This window comes from Stegostoma tigrinum, chromosome 12 (genome assembly GCF_030684315.1).
Source record: "Stegostoma tigrinum isolate sSteTig4 chromosome 12, sSteTig4.hap1, whole genome shotgun sequence".
Taxonomy (NCBI): Eukaryota; Metazoa; Chordata; class Chondrichthyes; order Orectolobiformes; family Stegostomatidae; genus Stegostoma; species Stegostoma tigrinum.
In genome coordinates, this window is record NC_081365.1 from 77,040,263 (window position 1) to 77,059,696 (window position 19,434).

The window sequence follows — 19,434 nt, forward strand, 5'->3', positions numbered from 1 at the left end:
ACTGTGAACTGTTTTGGTCCCATAGTTTTCTCATGAGGAGAGGTTGAGTAAGTTGAGTGTGTATGCAATAGAGTTTAGAAGAATAAGAGGTTAACTTACTGAAATATATAAAATTCTTAGAGAGCTTGACAGAATAGATTTGGTGAAGTTGTTGCCTCTTGTAAGTGAGTCTAGGACCAGAGGGCATAATCTCAGATTAGGGTGTCACCCAGTTAGGACAGAGTTGAAGAGGATGTGTTTTTTTTCCCCAGACAGTGTGAGTCTGTGGAATTCTTTACCAGAGTCTGGATCATTTAGAATATTCAGGACTGAGAGAGATTTTTAATTAGTTAGGAAATCAAGGGTTGTAGGCAAAAGGCAGAAAAGTGGAGGTGAGGATTATCAGGTCAGCCATGGTCTAGCTCATTAAATTAGATGAGTTGAATGGCCTACTTGTTTTCCCACATCTTATTATCTTAAGTTGTCCTTGAAGCAGAGAAAGTTAAGGATCAATTTATAGAGGTGTTCCACATTTTGAAGGCAATAGGGAAAAGTCTGTTGCCTTTGGAATGATAACCAGATGTCATAAATTGAACTGTAAATAAACGAGTGGGGAAAAAAAGCAATAAGAAATGAGAATTTTTTTCATGCATAAGGTGAATAGGATCTGGAATGAGTGACAGGATGCTAGAATCAACAAATGTTTTATTTTGTTTTTGCAGACAGTTTGTTCATATATGTAGCCTTGTGAAATCCTCTTGCATGTCTATGCATGCACAGTGAAGAGGCTGCCTTTCTGCATAGATTGTGCAATCAAACTCATGAGTAATTTTAAATTCAACAGCTCTTTTGAAGGGTTGGAACTGCACAACAGCTTGAATAGTTATCTACGCTGTAAGATCCCATGGTAAGATTATAAAATAAACCAAGATGCATCACAGACCATGCAGATAAAGTTTGACACTGCTTCACGTAAGGAGATATTAGGACAAGTGTTCAATATCTCAGTTAAAATGATAAGTTTTAAGGATTATCTTAAAGAAGTTGAGAGAAGCAGAGAAGTGTAGGGAGGGAATTCCAGAGCTTCTGACCCAGGCAGCTGAAGGCATGACTGCCAACACTGGAGGAAAGAAAATCTGGGAGTTGAAAGTGGATCGGAAAAGTGCAGAAATCTTTGCGAGGAGGAAGTCAGAGAAAGGTCATAGAAGAAAGAACAGGCAAAGCCATGATGGGAACTGGGGGAGAAAAAACCAAGAATTTCAAAAGCAAGGTGTTGCTGGACCATGCCAAAACCCTTCGTCAGGACTGGGGATGGGGAGGGGAGGCCAGAAATAAATAGAGGGAGGTGAGTGGGGCTGGGGACAGGGTAGGTGAGATGGAGATCGGTGGATGCAGTGAGGGGGTTATCACGGTTGGTCAGTGGGAAGGGTGCTGGGGATAGATGAGTAGGAAGATGGACAGGTTGGGATGGAGAGATTTTTGAAGTTGGTGATGCAAGTAGGGGGTTATTGTGGTTGGTCAGTGGGAAGGATGGAGCAGATAGGTGAGTTGGAAGATAGACAGGTTGGGGTCGGCCATCTTACTGTCTCCAATAGTAAGGGCTATTGGTACTAATACAAAGCTTCCAAAGTGAGCATGGCCCAAAGGAAGAGGTGCCTTTCCTCCCTCCTGTGGATTTATGTACATTCTGGCAAGCAAATGATATGGTCAAAGTGTTCTGACATTTCTGACTGCCATAGGATGCCAGTGAATAGAGCCAACTGATGACACATATCTCATGTCAAATTGCCCATGTGTGGGAGTATTATATCAATGGTAATATCAATGGTAATATTAATTATGTCTTGAATGGACCCTGGCAGTGAAGTTGTGATGATAGGTGGCTTAAATGATATGTGCTCCTGCTTTTTTGTTTGCTTTGTAGACAACTACTTGTAGACTGAATAAAATTAGTGTGATTAAGACTGTAACCTGGATAAATTTGTATCCCTGTAGAACAGAAACTACAAAAACAAGCAAATGTTATGTGTCAGCGGCTTGGACACCTGGTTATTCCCATAGCAATGAGGTTATTCTCCGATGAAATGATTTCGCAGTATGAACTTGACATTGTGCAGGGGCAAACAACAGCTTACTGTCAAGCCCAGCGATTGATTAATATCTGCCTACAGAAAGGAGAGCGTTCCTGTCGGAAACTCTATGAAGCTCTACATGAGGAAGACACAATCCTGGCAGAAGATATCAATGGTCAGATTACACTTCGTTATTTGACTTAATGTAGAGTCACAGACAGAAGATACAATCACTAGATAAGACGCTGCATGAAACAGTCAGCACAGTTGACGATATGCATCATGAAGTGTTTTAAAGTTTTTGCAAATGATCTAAACTAATATAAAAATAAACTGCTGCTGTTAAAGGATTAGCTGCCAGTTCTTTGGCTTTTGAGCACTGGCAGCAGGTTCATGAACCAAGGAAATCGCTGTAGGCTATATCACTGTCACTGTGATATCATGGCTTAGCAGGATTGGGTTACTGATTGATCGGCCTATTCCTGAGATGGGTTATGTCACTGGACAGAATTCTGTTCCAGTCTACATTGGCAATGAATCATAGGTTACAGCACTGAAAGCTGTTTGGCCAGTCCATTCCATGTCATCTCTTTGCAATAGCAACTCAGCTAATTCTACTCCCGCAACCTTTTCCCTTCAGTCCTGCAAATTTTTCCCTTTAACTACTTCATTAATTCCCTATTGAATGCACTGCCTCCACTACTCTTTCAGGAAGTGCATTTCAGATTCTAACCACTCACTACATATTTCCTCATGTCTTGTTTAGGTCTTTTGCCAAACACTTTAAATCTATGTCCTCTGATTCTGGACCCTCCTGGCAATGGGTAGTTTCCTTCTGTCTACTCTTCTGAAGCCTTCATAATTTTGAATATTTTGATAGCCTCTCAATCTTCTCTTCCCCAAGGAGAACCATCTCAGATTCTTAAATCCACGCCCACCACTGAAGTTTGTCTTATCTGAAACTATTCTCTAATGACTCAAAACCATTCCTAAACAGTGCAGTTCTCAGAATTGAATGTAATTCTGCAGTTGAAGTTGAACTGCTGTTTTCTAAAGATTCATCATAATTTCCTTACTTTTGTACTCTCTGTCTCCATTCATAAAGCCCAATATTTCTTAATGGCTTTTTAACTGCTTTTATAATCTGTCCTGACATCTATAACAATTTGTACATGCAGACTACCAAGTGTCTGTGCTCCTTCACCCCCTTTAGATTTGTCCCCTTTAGTTTAAATTACCTCAGCTTGTTCTTCCTACCAAAATGTATCACTTTGCACTATTTGGTATTAAATTTCATCAGACTTGTGTCTGCCCGATCTACCAACCTGCCTATGTCGTCTTCCAGTCTGATCACCATCCAGTGGGAATGCATCGCCAAGTTCCATTCTGATCTGTCTAGTCACAGGCAAAGAATCACCATCAATGGCTTCTTTTCACACACCTGAACGATTCTTCCCGGTATCATCCAAGGATCTATTCTCGATGCCCTCCATTTCTTCTGCACTGACCAGACCTCAGCTGCATAATTAGAAAACACAATATCAGTTTTTAACTTGAAAGCTGACAACACCCAGCTTTTTGTCACTGCTAACCCTCCACCATCTCTAAACTGTCGGGCTACTTGTCCAACAGCCAGTAGTGATTTAGCAGAAATTCCTTCCCACTAAAGGTTGGAAAAACTGAAGCAATTTGCCAGCCACTATTCTCTAGCCGCCAACATTATTTCTTTCCCTGGCAACTACCTGAGGCTGAACCAGGCTCTGCAATATTGGTGTTATATTCGATCTGATGTGAGCTTCCAATCACTTATTTCATAGAATTCCTACAGTCTGGAAACCAGCCATTTGGCCCATCAAGCCCACACGAACCCTCTGAAGAAAATCCCACTCGTATCCCTGTAATCCTACATTTCCCATGGCCAATCCACCTAGCCTGCACATCCCTGGACTCTGGGAGGAAACCAGAGCACCCGGAGGAATCCCACACACACGAGGAGAATATGCAAACTCCACACAGCCCAAGGGTGGAATCGAACTCGGATCCCTGGCGCTGTGAGGCAACAATGCTAGCCACTATGCCACCCATCAATATTTCCTTCTTAACAACATTTGTCCTTACCTCATCTGCTGCTGAAACCCTCAGCCATGTCTTTGTTACCTCAAGACTTAACTATTCCTGTATACACCTGATCAGTCTCTCACATTCTATTCTCTGCAAACTTGAGGTCATCCAAAACGCTACTATCCAGATCCCTACTCTCAGCATTTACCTGTGCTCACTACACTTCGTTGGCTAAGAAATGTCACAATTTTAGAATTCTTGCTCGCTTTTCAAACCCTTACATGGACTAGCTCCTCCCTATTTCTGTAACATCATCCAGCCTTACGAGTCCCAAGGTATTGGCCCTTTTCTAATTCTGGCCTCTTCAGTATTTCCATTTTTAGTTGCTCCACCATTGGCAACCATGCCTTCAGCTGCCACAAACACAAGCTCTGGAATTCCTTTAATAAATCTCTCCGCCTCAGTATTTCTCTTTCCTTCTTTAAGATTCTCTTTAAAGCCTACTGAGTGTCCATGTCTGAAGGGCATATCCCTTTTGGCCACCTATCCTAATGGGCCACATTTTCTTCATAGTCCTCATGTAACCCTGGAATGGTTTATTGTATTAAAGAGTTCTATAAATGCAAATTGTCAATTGAACATTTGGTCTATCCCTGAAGTGGTTGATGTCTCTGAGCATTTAGCCTGTCCCAAAAGGGGTTGATGTGGTGGAATATTCACTGTATCCCTGTGGTGGCTGTTACCTTGGATCATTCAGCTCATCCCTGAAGTGATTGTTGTCTCTGAAACGTCTCATGGTCCCTGATGTGGGTGATGTTATTGAAAGTAAGCCTGTCCCAGAGGTAGGTGATGTCATTAGGCACACATCATGTTGACGCAGAGAGGCTTTGGACCCAATCATGAAAGTTTATTATTTTTTTTCTCTCTCTGTCTTTACTGCAGCTCCTTGTGAGAGGGAACCAACGTTTCCTATCCAGCTACAGCAAGGTAAGGGAGTTAGTTCTACACAAAACCCATGACAACAGCAGAATTTTGAGAGAGTTATGCTCCCTATGAGAGTGAATCAGAACACTGGCCCACAATAAAGTGTTGGCAGTGAACTGCATGCTACGGTGATGCTTACTGCACCATTATTTGTGCCTTATGTCATGTTTTAAGCCAGTAGTGCTACCTGCACATTGAAATATCAATCTGGAAGGTTCTCAGTCTCCTTGCTCCTTATCACAAGTAAGATGCTACAACTCCTTATGTGCTGTTCCCTTATCAAATATAACTTTCTAGTGTCTAAGAACTCACTCATCACATGTTCATTCTAGATGGGGAAATTTTCTCTTAACAATATCAGTGTCATGTGATCAGTTACGGTGTCAAGATTTATAATTCCATTAAATCAGTTTGCCCCACAGTGAGATATTGGGGTTAGTCACAGGGAGAGCCAACTCTGTCTCTAATGTTATATAATTTTCACTGATATTATGTGTTCTTAGAGTCATAGAGAAAAACAGAAATAAGCCCTTCAGCCCACTGGTCAGAAACAACCACCCAACGCTTCCAATCGTATTTTCCAGTACTTAGGTGTGATCTTGTCATGTCAAACAATATTTTAGACCAACAAAAGGGAATGACCTAACTTGCAAACTGTGTTTTTATCTGCCCCTCTTCAGTTAGCCTCAGTCAGCTAAATTCAGTAGAGGTACAAATGCCCTGACAGCCAGGGAATCCTCTGCCTCTTTAGAAAATGATGAACAAAGTAACTGACAAACTGGAACTATGAAGGAGGTAGCCGAAGGGATCCAAAACATAGAACGCTCATCAAAGATCATCTTGTAATTCCACATCAGTTGACCTGCTCATGTATAGAATTCCTTAAGGAAACATTCCCTGTGAATGAAGCCTTCTTTGAAAGAGTGTAGGCGTTTGGTGAAGACCTATAATCCTCTTGTTGCATGTTTGAGTCACGAGCAGTTTTCACTCTTTCCTTTGCAGATACGGAGCAACTCCCTTTGTTATCGTCTCCTACTCCTGCTCCAGAAGAGGAATCAGAGCCAGTATCATCTTGTGAGTGGAGGCTCTCTGGAATGGGTTGCAGTAATCTGTTGTGAGCACACTTCTCCCCCAAACTTTCCAGTGCATCACGTCAGAAGGGAAGAATTAGGAGGGGTGACTGAGGGGTCTCTGAGGTAGGGGACTGTGAAGAAACGTTTAATGCATTGGAGAATGGATGGCTAGAGTCTGGACAGAACAGAGATGGACACACTGCCACCAGTGGGTAGAACAGGGTTAAAGATGTGGCGTTTGGGAGCATGGTTGTCTGTGAAAGATGTGCCGGAGTCAGATTAATAGAAGCCAGCTAGGTCTGTCAGTCTGGGCGATGTGGGAGCTATAAATGAAAACATGGAGTTTGGATTTAGTTTATTTGTGGCTGGGACGGCAGTGGAGGATATTTCTACAGCGGCTTTCATATCTCAGGATGTCCCAGAGTGATTTGCAGTCAGTTAAGTATTTTCTGAAATGTAATCACTGAAGCAGTGTGAGAAATGCAATCGCTAATTTGAGCACAGCAAGCTTCCACAAACAGAAATATGATTATGACTGGCTAATCTATTGTAAGGAGTTGTTCAGAGTTAATATTGGCTACAATCCACGGAGAACTCCCCTGCTTTTCTTCAAAACAGTGCCTGAGAGAGTAAACAGGGCCTTGGTCTAACACCTTGATTGATAAATGGCATTTGCACCAATGTGTGCTGCCTTAGTGTTACACTGGAATGTCAGACTTGATTATGGGCCCAACTCCTTGTATGTAACTTGAACGTGTGACATTCTGACTGCCGTAGCTGACAGAGGGATTCATGGAAGAATGAAACATGATGTTGGCATTGGAGTTGTGTGGAAGGTGTGTTTTCCAGTAGGATTGATCCTTATAAGTATGTTGTTGGTAAATGGATGCCGTGACAAGGGCGTAGAGGAGGGTTTGAGCAGCAGACTGAGAGAGGGCCAACAGCTGGAAATGTTGCAAGGTTGAGATGCGATTTAAGAGTTTGAAGCATTGCATGTGAATTCACATCACATTCCTGTTTGCTGTACAGAGAACACACTTTGAGATTCACCAGCAACAGCCATTTCTGTGATGCCTTTTCAGCTAGCACAGAAACATTCTGCAGTTTGATATCAAACCCAAACAGTACGTGATCAATTGGAGATGACAACTTAATCATAGGTTTTCAGACAGCTTTGGAAGTGGGATATTACACAGGAGAAGGGTTTAGCATGGGAATTCCAGAGAGACTAATGAAGGCTCCACTGGTGATAGGGACAGAGGAAATATTCAGCATTGAAAGAACTACAGTAGCAGGCAGGTTCTGTCCACTCGTGCAAAGCAATGTGTAAAATCCCAGGGCTCTTTTAAGGAAAACTATTCCTGGGGATCATTTGTTCCTCTATCAACTCTGCCCAACACAGGTTGATTCCTCATTGATTTGTTCACTGTTAGTATGTAAAGTGTTTGCCCTGTTTTCTCCAAAATACTATCACCTGCACTTAGGAGCTTCACACCAGATTTACCTTCTCTTTGGAAGATTACAAGGTGCATGATGAATACATGTGCTTTGTATTCCATGTTCCATTTGAGCAGCGAGAGAAGTTTGGATAAAAAGCCACTGTTAAATTTACTTTGTGGGTATGTTCCTGAATCTTCCCTCTCGGTCTCCAGCTTAAAGTGATTTCCCTACATGAGTTATTACATTGGTGCTTTGCAGTGTTACCCATGACTCACATTCAGGAACTGTAACTGGCAAAGTCTAACTTTCCTTCATAACGTGTAAATTTGTGTCAGAGCTCCTGAGTGATACAAGCAATGACCAAAGACATAGCCAACCTGCATCTCTCGAGAATTTATTTTCCATTTATTGTTTTCCAGTGTTGCAAGATTTGAAGCTGAAGTGTGGATATGATGAAGAAATTCAGCTGCAACAAGTAGAGAAAGGTTTGCATGTGGTAGAATGTATGTGTTCTCATAAACTGCGGTAGATATAGCTGGGCGAAGGGGGTTTAGGTGTGGAACCGAGCAGCTGCTCCAATCCACTTGTTATTGATGTGAACTCCACCAGTGCCATTTGAGGTGGGGGGTGTGTCCATGCAACAACAATTCCACTAGGGAAGGTAGCATGGAGTCTACTAACAGAAGTGGGTTGAAAGGCTCGAGAACGATGCAGTTCTCCCTCTTGAAAACGTCACACTACGGTGGCTCTCAGCTCAGGAGGATTCCATATAAACTGAGCAATCTAGGGCCCTTGCTCACAGAGATCGATGACTTGGTTTACTTAGATGTGCCTCTCATGGTCACCATTGTCCTGGCGGGTGCACTTCACAGACACAGAAGAGGGTGCTAGGAACATGCTTGCATTCCTGGGGGAGTGAAGAATTACAAGAATCAGTCATTTGCATGGGATTTAGAAAATATGTTACTTTGCTTCAGTAATTCGCAGACACCTTGTGATGTGGTGTCCGGAGAACAACATGGAGTCATCCTATTTAATTGGATGGAAGATAAAGGCTGAAATTGTATAACTAAGACATGTGGAGTGATTCTCAAAGTGTGGTGCAGGGACCATGTGACCTGTGGAATCATTTCACATGGTCCATAAGGTGGGTCAAATTGCTGTAGCTTATATTCATTTAAAAAGGCTTGATGGACTTTTGGCTCCAAACACTTTCCAGGTATCTTGTGCTCACTGGCACAGTTCCAAGCACCTACTGACCAACCAAGGCAAGTGTGCCAAATTGCTTCTTCACCACCCTGTCTACCTGCAATACCACTTTCAAGGAACTATAAAACTTCACCTCACAATCCTTCTGTTCAACAACATTCCCCAGGGCTCTACCATTAACTGCATAAGTCCTACCATCATTTGCCTTACAAAAATGCAATATCTCCTATTTATTTAAATTAAACTCCATATTCCACTTCTCGGCCCATTGCTGCATCTGATAAAGATCTCATTGTACTCTTAGATAACGTTCTTCCAATTTTGACAAGACAGTTCATTCAACTGATTCCTGGAATGAAAGCAATATGTTGTGAGGACAGATTGGCCCTGTATTAACTAGAATTTAAAAGACAGAGCTGATCTTATGGCAAAATATAGGATTCAAAGAGGTCTTGACAGGGGGAAATGCAGAAAGGATATTTCTCCTTATGAGACAGACTAGAACCACAGGATAGAGTTTAAAGAGTCTTGTATTTAAAATGGAAATGAAATTAAGAATTCTAAAGGAATTCTCCTTCCCAGAGAGCAACAGAGTATGGATTATCGAATATTTTTGAGACAAAGTTAGGTAAGATCTTGGTCACCAAGGGGAATCAGTTATGAGGATAAACAGGAAAGCAGAGTTTAGGCCACAGTCAGATCAGCCATGACCTTATCAAATGTCATAGCACACTAGCACGTCCTGTACCTGCTCCTAATTCAAATGCTCATATACAACCAAAACCAGAACAGAAACCAGCTGAATCCAGAATACAACTGAAGCTTCCCAGCTTGGCCTTACGAAGAGCGGCATCCCATCTTCCCATTAATTCTGTTTAGACTTTATCTGGTATCAAGTGAAATGGGACAGGAGGAACATGGGGCAAGGGTAAGCTATTCAGCCCCTCAAGTCTACTCCATCATTCTAGCTCATGGCTGATAATAATAATAATAACAATGATGATGATGATAATTATTATTATTGTCATTATCATCATGCTAGAGAAGTTTCAGAAGAAACTTAGCAGGATGTTGCTGGGAATGCAGGGTTTGAGTTATGTGGAGAGGCTGGATAGGCTGGGACTTGTTTCGCTGGAGCGTAAGAGGTTGAGGGGTGACCTTATAGAGGTTTATAAAATCATGAGGGGTATAGATAAGGTGACTGACAGGTGCCTTTTCCCTACGTTGGGGGATTTCACAATTAAAGGGCATGTTTTAACATAAGTGGAGAAAGATTTAAAAAGACAGAAGGTGCAATTTTTTTAATATACAGAGTGGTTCATGTGTGGAATGAACTTCCAGAGGAAGTGGTGAATGTGAGTTTAAAAGACAAAGTTTAAAAGATGTTCAGATAAGTATATGAATAAGAAATGTTTGGAGGGACATGTGTCAAATGCAGGCAGGTGTGACTAACTTAGTTCGGGGATATGGTCGGCATGGACTGGCTGGATTGAAGGTTCTGTTTCCATGCTGTACAACTCTGTGACTCTATCCACCTGAATTCATATTTCTGCACTGTCCCCATATCCTTTAAATGTCATGAGCAAATGGAAATCTGTTGATCCTTGTCTTGAACTTAATAACTGAGTTTCCACAGTTCTCTGCCATAAATAATTCCAAAGATTCACCAACCTCCAAGTGAAGAATCTAACCATTTTACCTTGACATTAGGTGGCATTTCATCGCTCAATACCCCAGGATCAATATCCTAAGATTACTGTTGACCAGAAACTGAACTAAACCAGCCTTATGAATATTGTGGTTACAAAGAATAGGTCAAAAGTTGAAATTCTGCAATGAATAAGTGCACCTCTTGTTTCTTCAATGCCTGGCCTGTCAAACAGATCGACTGTGATCAAATTGAAAGGTGAAGCAGTCTTGAAATGTATAATGACATACTTCTCCTAATTTATATTCCTCCTCATCTCAGTCCTTAATGGCTGCCCTTTTATTCTGAAAGTGAGATGGTGCCTCTTGATTCTAGACTTCAAAACCAAGGGAAACGTTTTTTCAGCATCTGCTGTCTATCCTTTTAGGTGATCCATGACAGAATACTTTTGAGAATCACCTGCTTACTGGGCTGATTCTGTATTGTAACATTGATCCTGGAGTGAATCCATAACTTCTAATGGAGGTGACAGCGTTCTCATTGAGCCAAGCTAACATGCCTCTTCCAATTATTCAGCTTCAGATCTGCATCCATAACACTGAATCTGACATGATTCCTATCTGTCTGATTTCACACACTCCTCAAGAAGATGGACTGCAGCAATCCCGCAATACACCTGACCATGAACCTACATTACAGGGTGTGGCTCAGTCAGTAATGGTATCCTCCTGCCCTTGACAATTACAGCCACATCTGACTGGATCACAAACATTAGTGGGCCCTGTGCAAATCTGCCAAAATTTCTGTCCGCTCAAGAGTCATCCTGGAATGCCAAGACAACTACTGGCTTCTCTTCACCACCACAAACCATTATCTTAGAACACTGTCCAATGGTCTCATCCATTTTCACTCCCAATAAGCTTGAGCACTTATCGCCTTATTGTGATTGCCTTATTGCAAAGATTGGGACCATCTATTTGGCTGCCTCTACTTGCGTCTTCCCATCCACAGCCCACAGGGCAAAACCTTCTCAATCGTTTCTCCATTCTAAATCCTCGTCTATATCCCTTTATGCCATCTTCACCCTCTTGGTTTTAAATTTATTTATTCATGGGATGTAGGCATCACTGGCTTGGTCAGCATTTACTGTCCATCCTTAGTTGCCTTTTGAGGGGGTGCTGGTGAGCCACCTTCTTAAAACACTGCAGTCCATGGGCTGTTAGGGAGCAAGTTCCAGGACTTTGAGCCAGCGACACAGAACGAACAGCGATATACTTCCAAGTTGGGATGGTGAATGACTTGGATGGGAACTTAGAGGTGGTGGTGTTCCAATGTATCTGCTGCATTTGTCCTCCTTGGTGATAGAAGTTGCAGGTTTGGAAGGTGCTATCAAAGCGGCCTTGCTGCAGTGTAGCTGGTACATCCTGCTACCACTGTGCATTGGTGGTAGAGGGAGTGAAGGCTGAAGGTTAGGGCTGAGGTTGGCAATCTGGCAGGTTGCTTTGTCTTAGCTGATGAGAGTATTCCATCACACTCCTAACTTGTGCCTTGCAGGTACAGATATGCAAATTAAGAACAAAAGAAAGTCATTCAGCCCGTCAAGCCTGTCCCACAATTCAATAAGATCATGGCTGATCCTTTTGATGAGCAGGCATTGGCAGACAGGAATTGAGCTGCTCATTGCAAAATTTCAAGTCTTTTACCTACCATTGTAGCCACATTTATGTGGTTAGCCTGTTTCATTTTCTGATCAGTTGTAATCTTTTCCACAAGTGTTTCTTGTCAGCCCAAACCTAAATGCTGTCCAGGGCTTGCTGTGCATGGACAAAAGATGTCTCTCAGGAAGACTAGACCTTGGCAATAATTGGAACCTGTCCAATATTACCCACATTTCATAAATAGTGACATAGATGGAACATAAGTGATTGGGTCAAACCACAATTGCAGAGATATAGTTACAAAGTGACCAAAATTGGAAAGTAAATATTCTAGGATCACAACTTTTTGAAAAAAATAGACAGAATGGAAAAGTAAGAGGAGAAGTAGCCCTGACAGTAAAAGATGACTTAAGAACAGTGGTGAGAAAGGATCTCAATTCAGTGAATTGGGAAATATAATTAGTGCAGAGATTAGTAATGCCAAAGGGTAGAAAGCACAGATGGGTATAGTTTATGGGCTCCTAACAGTGTGTATGTTTGGACAGAACATAAAAGAAGAAGTTATTAGAGCTTATAACAATGACAAAGTAATAAATGTGAGGTACTTCAATCTTAATATAAACTAGGCTAATCAAATTGGCAAAGGTGGTCGATAAAATATGTTTGTGGAATGATTTAATGACAGTTTTAGATCATAGATCATAGAATCCCTACAGTGTGGAAACAGGCCCTTGGGCCCAACCAGTCCTCACCGAACCTCAAAGCATACCACCCAGACCCACACCGCTATAACCCACCTAATCTACACATCCCTGAACACCACGGGCAATTTAGCACGGCCAATCCACCTAGCCTGCACATCTTTGGACTGTGGGAGGAAACCAGAGCACTTGGAGGAAACACACACAGACACAGGGACAATGTGCAAACTCCACACAGACAGTTGCCCGAGGGTGGAGTTGAACCCAGGTCCCTGGTGCTGTGAGGCAGCAGTGCTAACCACTGAGCCACCGTGCTGCCACATTTCTGGAGAAATATGTTGTGGAACTAACTAGGGGTAAGCTATTTTATATTGTATTGTGTAATAAATAGTGTTAAAAAATAATTTCAGTAATAGGTGCACAGGCAAATTGTGATTCTAATGGGAAAAATTGGTAAATGGATTTCAATATAGGCCGTTTTTCCCATTCACTTAAATTATTTATAACTCTTGGTAATGTTATGCTTCTGTCTACATTGGCAATTGCTTACACTTTGTTGGCATTCTCATTGTCTCCTTATATATGGTTTTCGGATTGTAGGATTTTATACAGAACAAAACTGCACAGACACAAGATTTGGCTCAACCACAAACCTGTTTGTTTTTTAAAAACCTCCTAACATTCAGACTACCTTAGCGGTTTTTGTATCGAAAATGACATTGCACAACATCTCAATCAATTTGTCCAATTTAAATTCCCCCACAATTTAAAGTCGGCACTCTCCCAAATAGACAATCATCTTTCCAAAAATTTTGCAGGCCAAAACCCACATTTCTGTCCCAACCTAACTCAATTCAGACCCAAACCTCTCTAGATTGGTTGTTACTTTCAGCTTCCAGCATCAATACCCTGCAGATTTGGCTCATAACTTAGAATCCTCCATGCTGGCTCTTCAGGTGAGAACTGTATGCTAACAGTTCTTGATTGAAGTCACCCCAGAGTGAGATTACTATGATTTGGCTGGAACACTTAAACCATCCCCCAAATTGCAGCTCTATCCAATTTTCAATGTAGGCCTGAGTCTGGCTAAGTGATCCTAACCTTTATCTCATTTGCAATAAAGTGCCTTCAATTTTGCCCCCTTTTTAATGATTTCCCTCAAATATCTCACATATCAAACACTTTCATGTCATTCATACTGTTCAGGATGTCTTATAGCTAATCCTTCTTAGTTTATTCCACACACAGTCCAGACAAGTATGATTGGCGGAACTATGCAGTCCTTTTCCGTGGAGAAAAAAATTCCAGACAAAATGATCAGTTCACAGCGATTTTAGACTCTCCTGCTATTTGGAGGTATCATGACAACAGTTATGAGCAGGACAAAGGTTTGAATTATTCACTCCCTTCCTCAATCGGAAATCACCATAGGAACAAAGGCCAGATGGCAATACTATTGTACTTAGCGATCAATCTCTTGATTGCGTTAGGCATTGGCACGTAATAGAGGGATCAAGTTCCGGAACCAAGAGGTTATGCTGCAGCTGTACAAAACTCTGGTGTGGCCGCACTTGGAGTATTATGTACAGTTCCGGTCACCGCGTTATAAGAAGGATGTGGAAGCTTTGGAAAGGGTGCAGAGGAGATTTACTAGGATGTTGCCTGGTGTGGAGGGAAGGTCTTACGAGCAAAGGCTGAGGGACTGGAGGCTGTTTTCATTAGAGAGAAGAAGGTTGAGAGGTGACTTAATTGAAACATATAAAATAATCAGAGGGTTAGATAGGGTGGATAGGGATAGCCTTTTTCCTAGGATGGTGACGGCGAGCACGAGGGGGCATAGCTTTAAATTGTGGGGTGAAAGATATAGGACAGATGTCAGAGGTGGTTTCTTTACTCAGAGAGTAGTAAGGGAATGGAACACTTTGCCTGCAATGGTAGTAGATTTGCCAACTTTAGGTACATTTAAGTCGTCATTGGACAAACATATGGACGTACATGGAATAGTGTAGGTTAGATGGGCTTGAGATCGGTATGGCAGGTCGGTACAACATCGAGGGCCGAAGGGCCTGTACTGTGCTGTAATGTTCTATGTTCTATGTACTGCTATCATGATAGCAATCAGATGATGTTGAATTCCTATTGCTGAGCCACTGTCTTTTACTTAATGGTTGAATTTATGCCCCTTACTGTATAGCCCACCTCTGTATGTTTATTCTGAAGTGTTGGATTTTATTTCTCAATACTTACGTCTTGGGTTTGGGTTTTTCACATTGTATAAATTTCCCAATTTTAACGGATTCTGATGCCACAATTTCAGCCACATTTGTGGCATTTAGTAAATGTGGACACATTACATTCTAGGTAAATAATAAATAAATTGCTTTCAACTCTTTCAACTTCAGTTTAAATTTTTTACAAAAGACTACATAAAATGCTTTCTGGAAGTCCACCTAAACCACACGCACAGACATGCCCCAGTCCCCTCTTTTAATCCCCTGTTCATAAAATCACTCATGTGTCAGGTATTACCCACTGTTTAGAAATCCATCCTAGCTGCCTCAGATCAACTGAAAATTCTTGTGGTGTTCAGTCATCTTATTCTTCATTATAAAAAACATTAATTTCCCAAACAGCATTCAGCTAAATATTCTCTAATCTCTGGTATTCCATATCTTACTTAAGTAGTGGGATAACAGGTGCAATTTTCCAAACCATTGCAATGTTTTCCAAATTAAGAGAACTTCAGAAGTTGTCTTAATTTGGAAAACTATTGTTAGGGAATTTGCTTGAATTTTAGCTGCTTCCTTCAAATCCCTAGAAGGAAAGTCACCCATTCCAACTCTCCGACACCACCTCCTACCGCCTCCTCGATCATGACCCCACACCCGAGCACCAAACCATCATCTCCAACACCATTCATGACCTCATCACCTCAGGGGACCTCCCACCCACAGCCTCCAACCTCATTGTTCCCCAACCCCGCACGGCCCGTTTCTATCTCCTTCCCAAAATCCACAAACCTGCCTGCCCCGGTCGACCCATCGTCTCAGCCTGCTCCTGCACCACCGAACTCATCTCCACCTATCTGGACTCCATTTTCTCCCCTTTGGTCCAGGAACTCCCCACCTATGTCCGTGACACCACCCACGCCCTCCACCTCCTCCAGGACTTCCAATTCCCTGGCCCCCAACACCTCATATTCACCATGGACGTCCAGTCCCTGTACACCTGCATTCCGCATGGAGATGGCCTCAAGGCCCTCCGCTTCTTCCTGTCCCGCAGGCCCGACCAGGCCCCCTCCACCGACACTCTCATCCGCCTAGCGGAACTCGTCCTCACACTCAACAACTTCTCTTTTGACTCCTCCCACTTCCTACAGACCAAGGGGGTGGCCATGGGCACCCGCATGGGCCCCAGCTATGCCTGCCTCTTTGTAGGTTACGTGGAACAGTCCATCTTCCGCACCTACACAGGCCCCAAACCCCACCTCTTCCTCCGGTACATTGATGACTGTATCGGCGCCGCCTCTTGCTCCCCAGAGGAGCTCGAACAGTTCATCCACTTCACCAACACCTTCCACCCCAACCTTCAGTTCACCTGGGCCATCTCCAGCACATCCCTCACCTTCCTGGACCTCTCAGTCTCCATCTCAGGCAACCAGCTTGTAACTGATGTCCATTTCAAGCCCACCGACTCCCACAGCTACCTAGAATACACCTCCTCCCACCCACCCTCCTGCAAAAATTCCATCCCCTATTCCCAATTCCTCCGCCTCCGCCGCATCTGCTCCCACGATAAGACATTCCACTCCCGCACATCCCAGATGTCCAAGTTCTTTAAGGACCGCAACTTTCCCCCCACGGTGATTGAGAACGCCCTTGACCGCGTCTCCCGCATCTCCCGCGACACATCCCTCACACCCCGCCCCCGCCACAACCGCCCCAAGAGGATCCCCCTCGTTCTCACACACCACCCTACCAACCTCCGGATACAACGCATTATCCTCCGACACTTCCGCCATTTACAATCCGACCCCACCACCCAAGACATTTTTCCATCCCCTCCCCTGTCTGCTTTCCGGAGAGACCACTCTCTCCGTGACTCCCTTGTTCGCTCCACACTGCCCTCCAACCCCACCACACCCGGCACCTTCCCCTGCAACCGCAGGAAATGCTACACTTGTCCCCACACCTCCTCCCTCACCCCCATCCCAGGCCCCAAGATGACATTCCACATTAAGCAGAGGTTCACCTGCACATCTGCCAATGTGGTATACTGCATCCACTGTACCCGGTGCGGCTTCCTCTACATTGGGGAAACCAAGCGGAGGCTTGGGAACCGCTTTGCAGAACACCTCCGCTCAGTTCGCAACAAACAACTGCACCTCCCAGTCGCAAACCATTTCCACTCCCCTCCCATTCTCTTGATGACATGTCCATCATGGGCCTCCTGCACTGCCACAATGATGCCACCCGAAGGTTGCAGGAACAGCAACTCATATTCCGCCTGGGAACCCTGCAGCCATATGGTACCAATGTGGACTTCACCAGTTTCAAAATCTCCCCTTCCCCCACTGCATCCCTAAACCAGCCCAGTTCATCCCCTCCCCCCACTGCACCACACAACCAGCCCAGCTCTTCCCCCCCACCCACTGCATCCCAAAACCAGTCCAACCTGTCTCTGCCTCCCTAACCGGTTCTTCCTCTCACCCATCCCTTCCTCCCACCCCAAGCCGCACCCCCAGCTACCTACTAACCTCATCCCACCTCCTTGACCTGTCCGTCTTCCCTGGACTGACCTACACCCTCTCCACCTATCTTCTTTACTCTCCATCTTCGGTCCGCCTCCCCCTCTCTCCCTATTTATTCCAGTTCCCTCCCCCCATCCCCCTCTCTGATGAATGGTCTAGGCCCGAAACGTCAGCTTTTGTGCTCCTGAGATGCTGCTTGGCCTGCTGTGTTCATCCAGCCTCACATTTTATTATCTTCAAGTCACCCATTCCTCTGATTTGTCAGTCTTCAGTTTCATGATTTGCTTCATATTATTGTCACATACGTTAATTTTGGTAATATTGATTTCCTTGAAATATCCATCATGTCAGTGTTTCCTTTCGTGTAAATGCAGAGGTGAATTAGTTACTCAAAATGTCAACCATTTCCTTCATGTCATTGACAATACCATTATAACCACTTGTCAGAGTTCCACATTGCTCCTCACTACCTCCATTTTTTCTGAATATAATTCTGTTGATTTTGCTAACGTTTGCAAGTTTCTTTTCTGTTTTGTCACCCTTTATTGCTGTTTGTAAATTTCCCATTCGCTAGGCTCTGTGCTATAATTTTGCCTTTTTTTTTCTCCTCTTTTACTTTCATGTTAACAATTTCTTCTTTAGTCATTTATGGCTGTTTCTCCTGGCAAATAGAGATTCTTTCCCTTTGGGGTACAAATTAATTCTGGCCCACGTTAAATACCTTTTTGAACATTCTCTGATCCAGCATTTTTTTTAAAGATGTAACCTATTTAACTAAATCGTCCCATTGAAGTCAGTCATAATTAAATATACAGTCTTTGTAGCTTTTCAAACGCTACATTGCATTTGACCACACTGTGATTGCTATTTGATAAATATTCACATACATTAGGCCATTAATAAATCTAGTTATTATTCACCGAATCTATTTGGCATGTCCCTCATGGGTTCTAGAATGCAGGGGATCCCTGATTTACAAACATCCAACTAACAACGCCTGTTTTTACAAATGCAATCCCATATACGTGCCTTAATATTAATTTTAAAGGTCCGACATATGAATGTTTTCTCGTACTTACGAGAGATTATTTTCTATTGTCCTGCATTGTTTCCAACTTGCATACAAATTGATTTGCAAACAGAATCAGGAATGGAACCTGTTCACAACATGAGGACTGTCTGTATACTCATTCAGAAGTCAATTCCAGGCAAATGCAAAAAAACTCAACACCTTTCTAACACAAACTGTACTCATCCCATCTATCTGAAAGTTAAATTCTCCCATTAAAAACATTCTTCCTTTGCTACAAGTTTTTTCCAATGTCTGCATTTATACTGCTGATCACTTTACTAATGCTCCCAAGAAGCCTGTTTTCAAGCCTATAATACAGTCTTATATATTGTCTGTTTCTTAATTCTATCCATAAAGTTTCCACTGTTTGGTTACATCTGATTATATCCTCTCATCATAATGTAATTTCATCTTTAATCACTAAGACTTCCCCAACCGCTTTCATGCGGTATTTCCCCAGACTCAATTTCCCCTTTCTTTCTACAATGAACATAACTGAAGAAAAAGTTGATCTGACCATCAAATCAAAGTGCAACATAAAATTCAAATCATCCATCTGTTAGCAGAACAAAGTATTTATCCCGCCCACGCTAATTTCTCATGACAAGAAATACATGCGTTCAGAAAGCCAACTATACATAAGAAGCACATTTGTGACAGATTAGATTTCTTTTTGATCTTTGGAATGAGTAGTTGCTCCATTGTCCTCTTTGGGAAACGTTTGTCTATGCCATGACATGAGTGAAATCTGATGGAATTGGTCATGGCATGGGCCACGGTTGGAAGT

General features: G+C 42.8%; 1 protein-coding gene across 1 annotated transcript in view; it reads left to right on the top strand.

Moving 5' to 3' along the window:
* The window catches only part of LOC125457098 (uncharacterized), a 43,297-nt gene that overhangs the window by 13,777 nt on the left and 10,086 nt on the right, over positions 1 to 19,434 (top strand). Inside the window, exons 4-7 of the mRNA XM_059650047.1 lie at positions 1,975 to 2,226; positions 5,055 to 5,099; positions 6,099 to 6,170; positions 8,029 to 8,094. Of these exons, the coding sequence (XP_059506030.1) occupies positions 1,975 to 2,226; positions 5,055 to 5,099; positions 6,099 to 6,170; positions 8,029 to 8,094 (435 nt within the window). The remainder of the gene's footprint in view (positions 1 to 1,974; positions 2,227 to 5,054; positions 5,100 to 6,098; positions 6,171 to 8,028; positions 8,095 to 19,434) is intronic.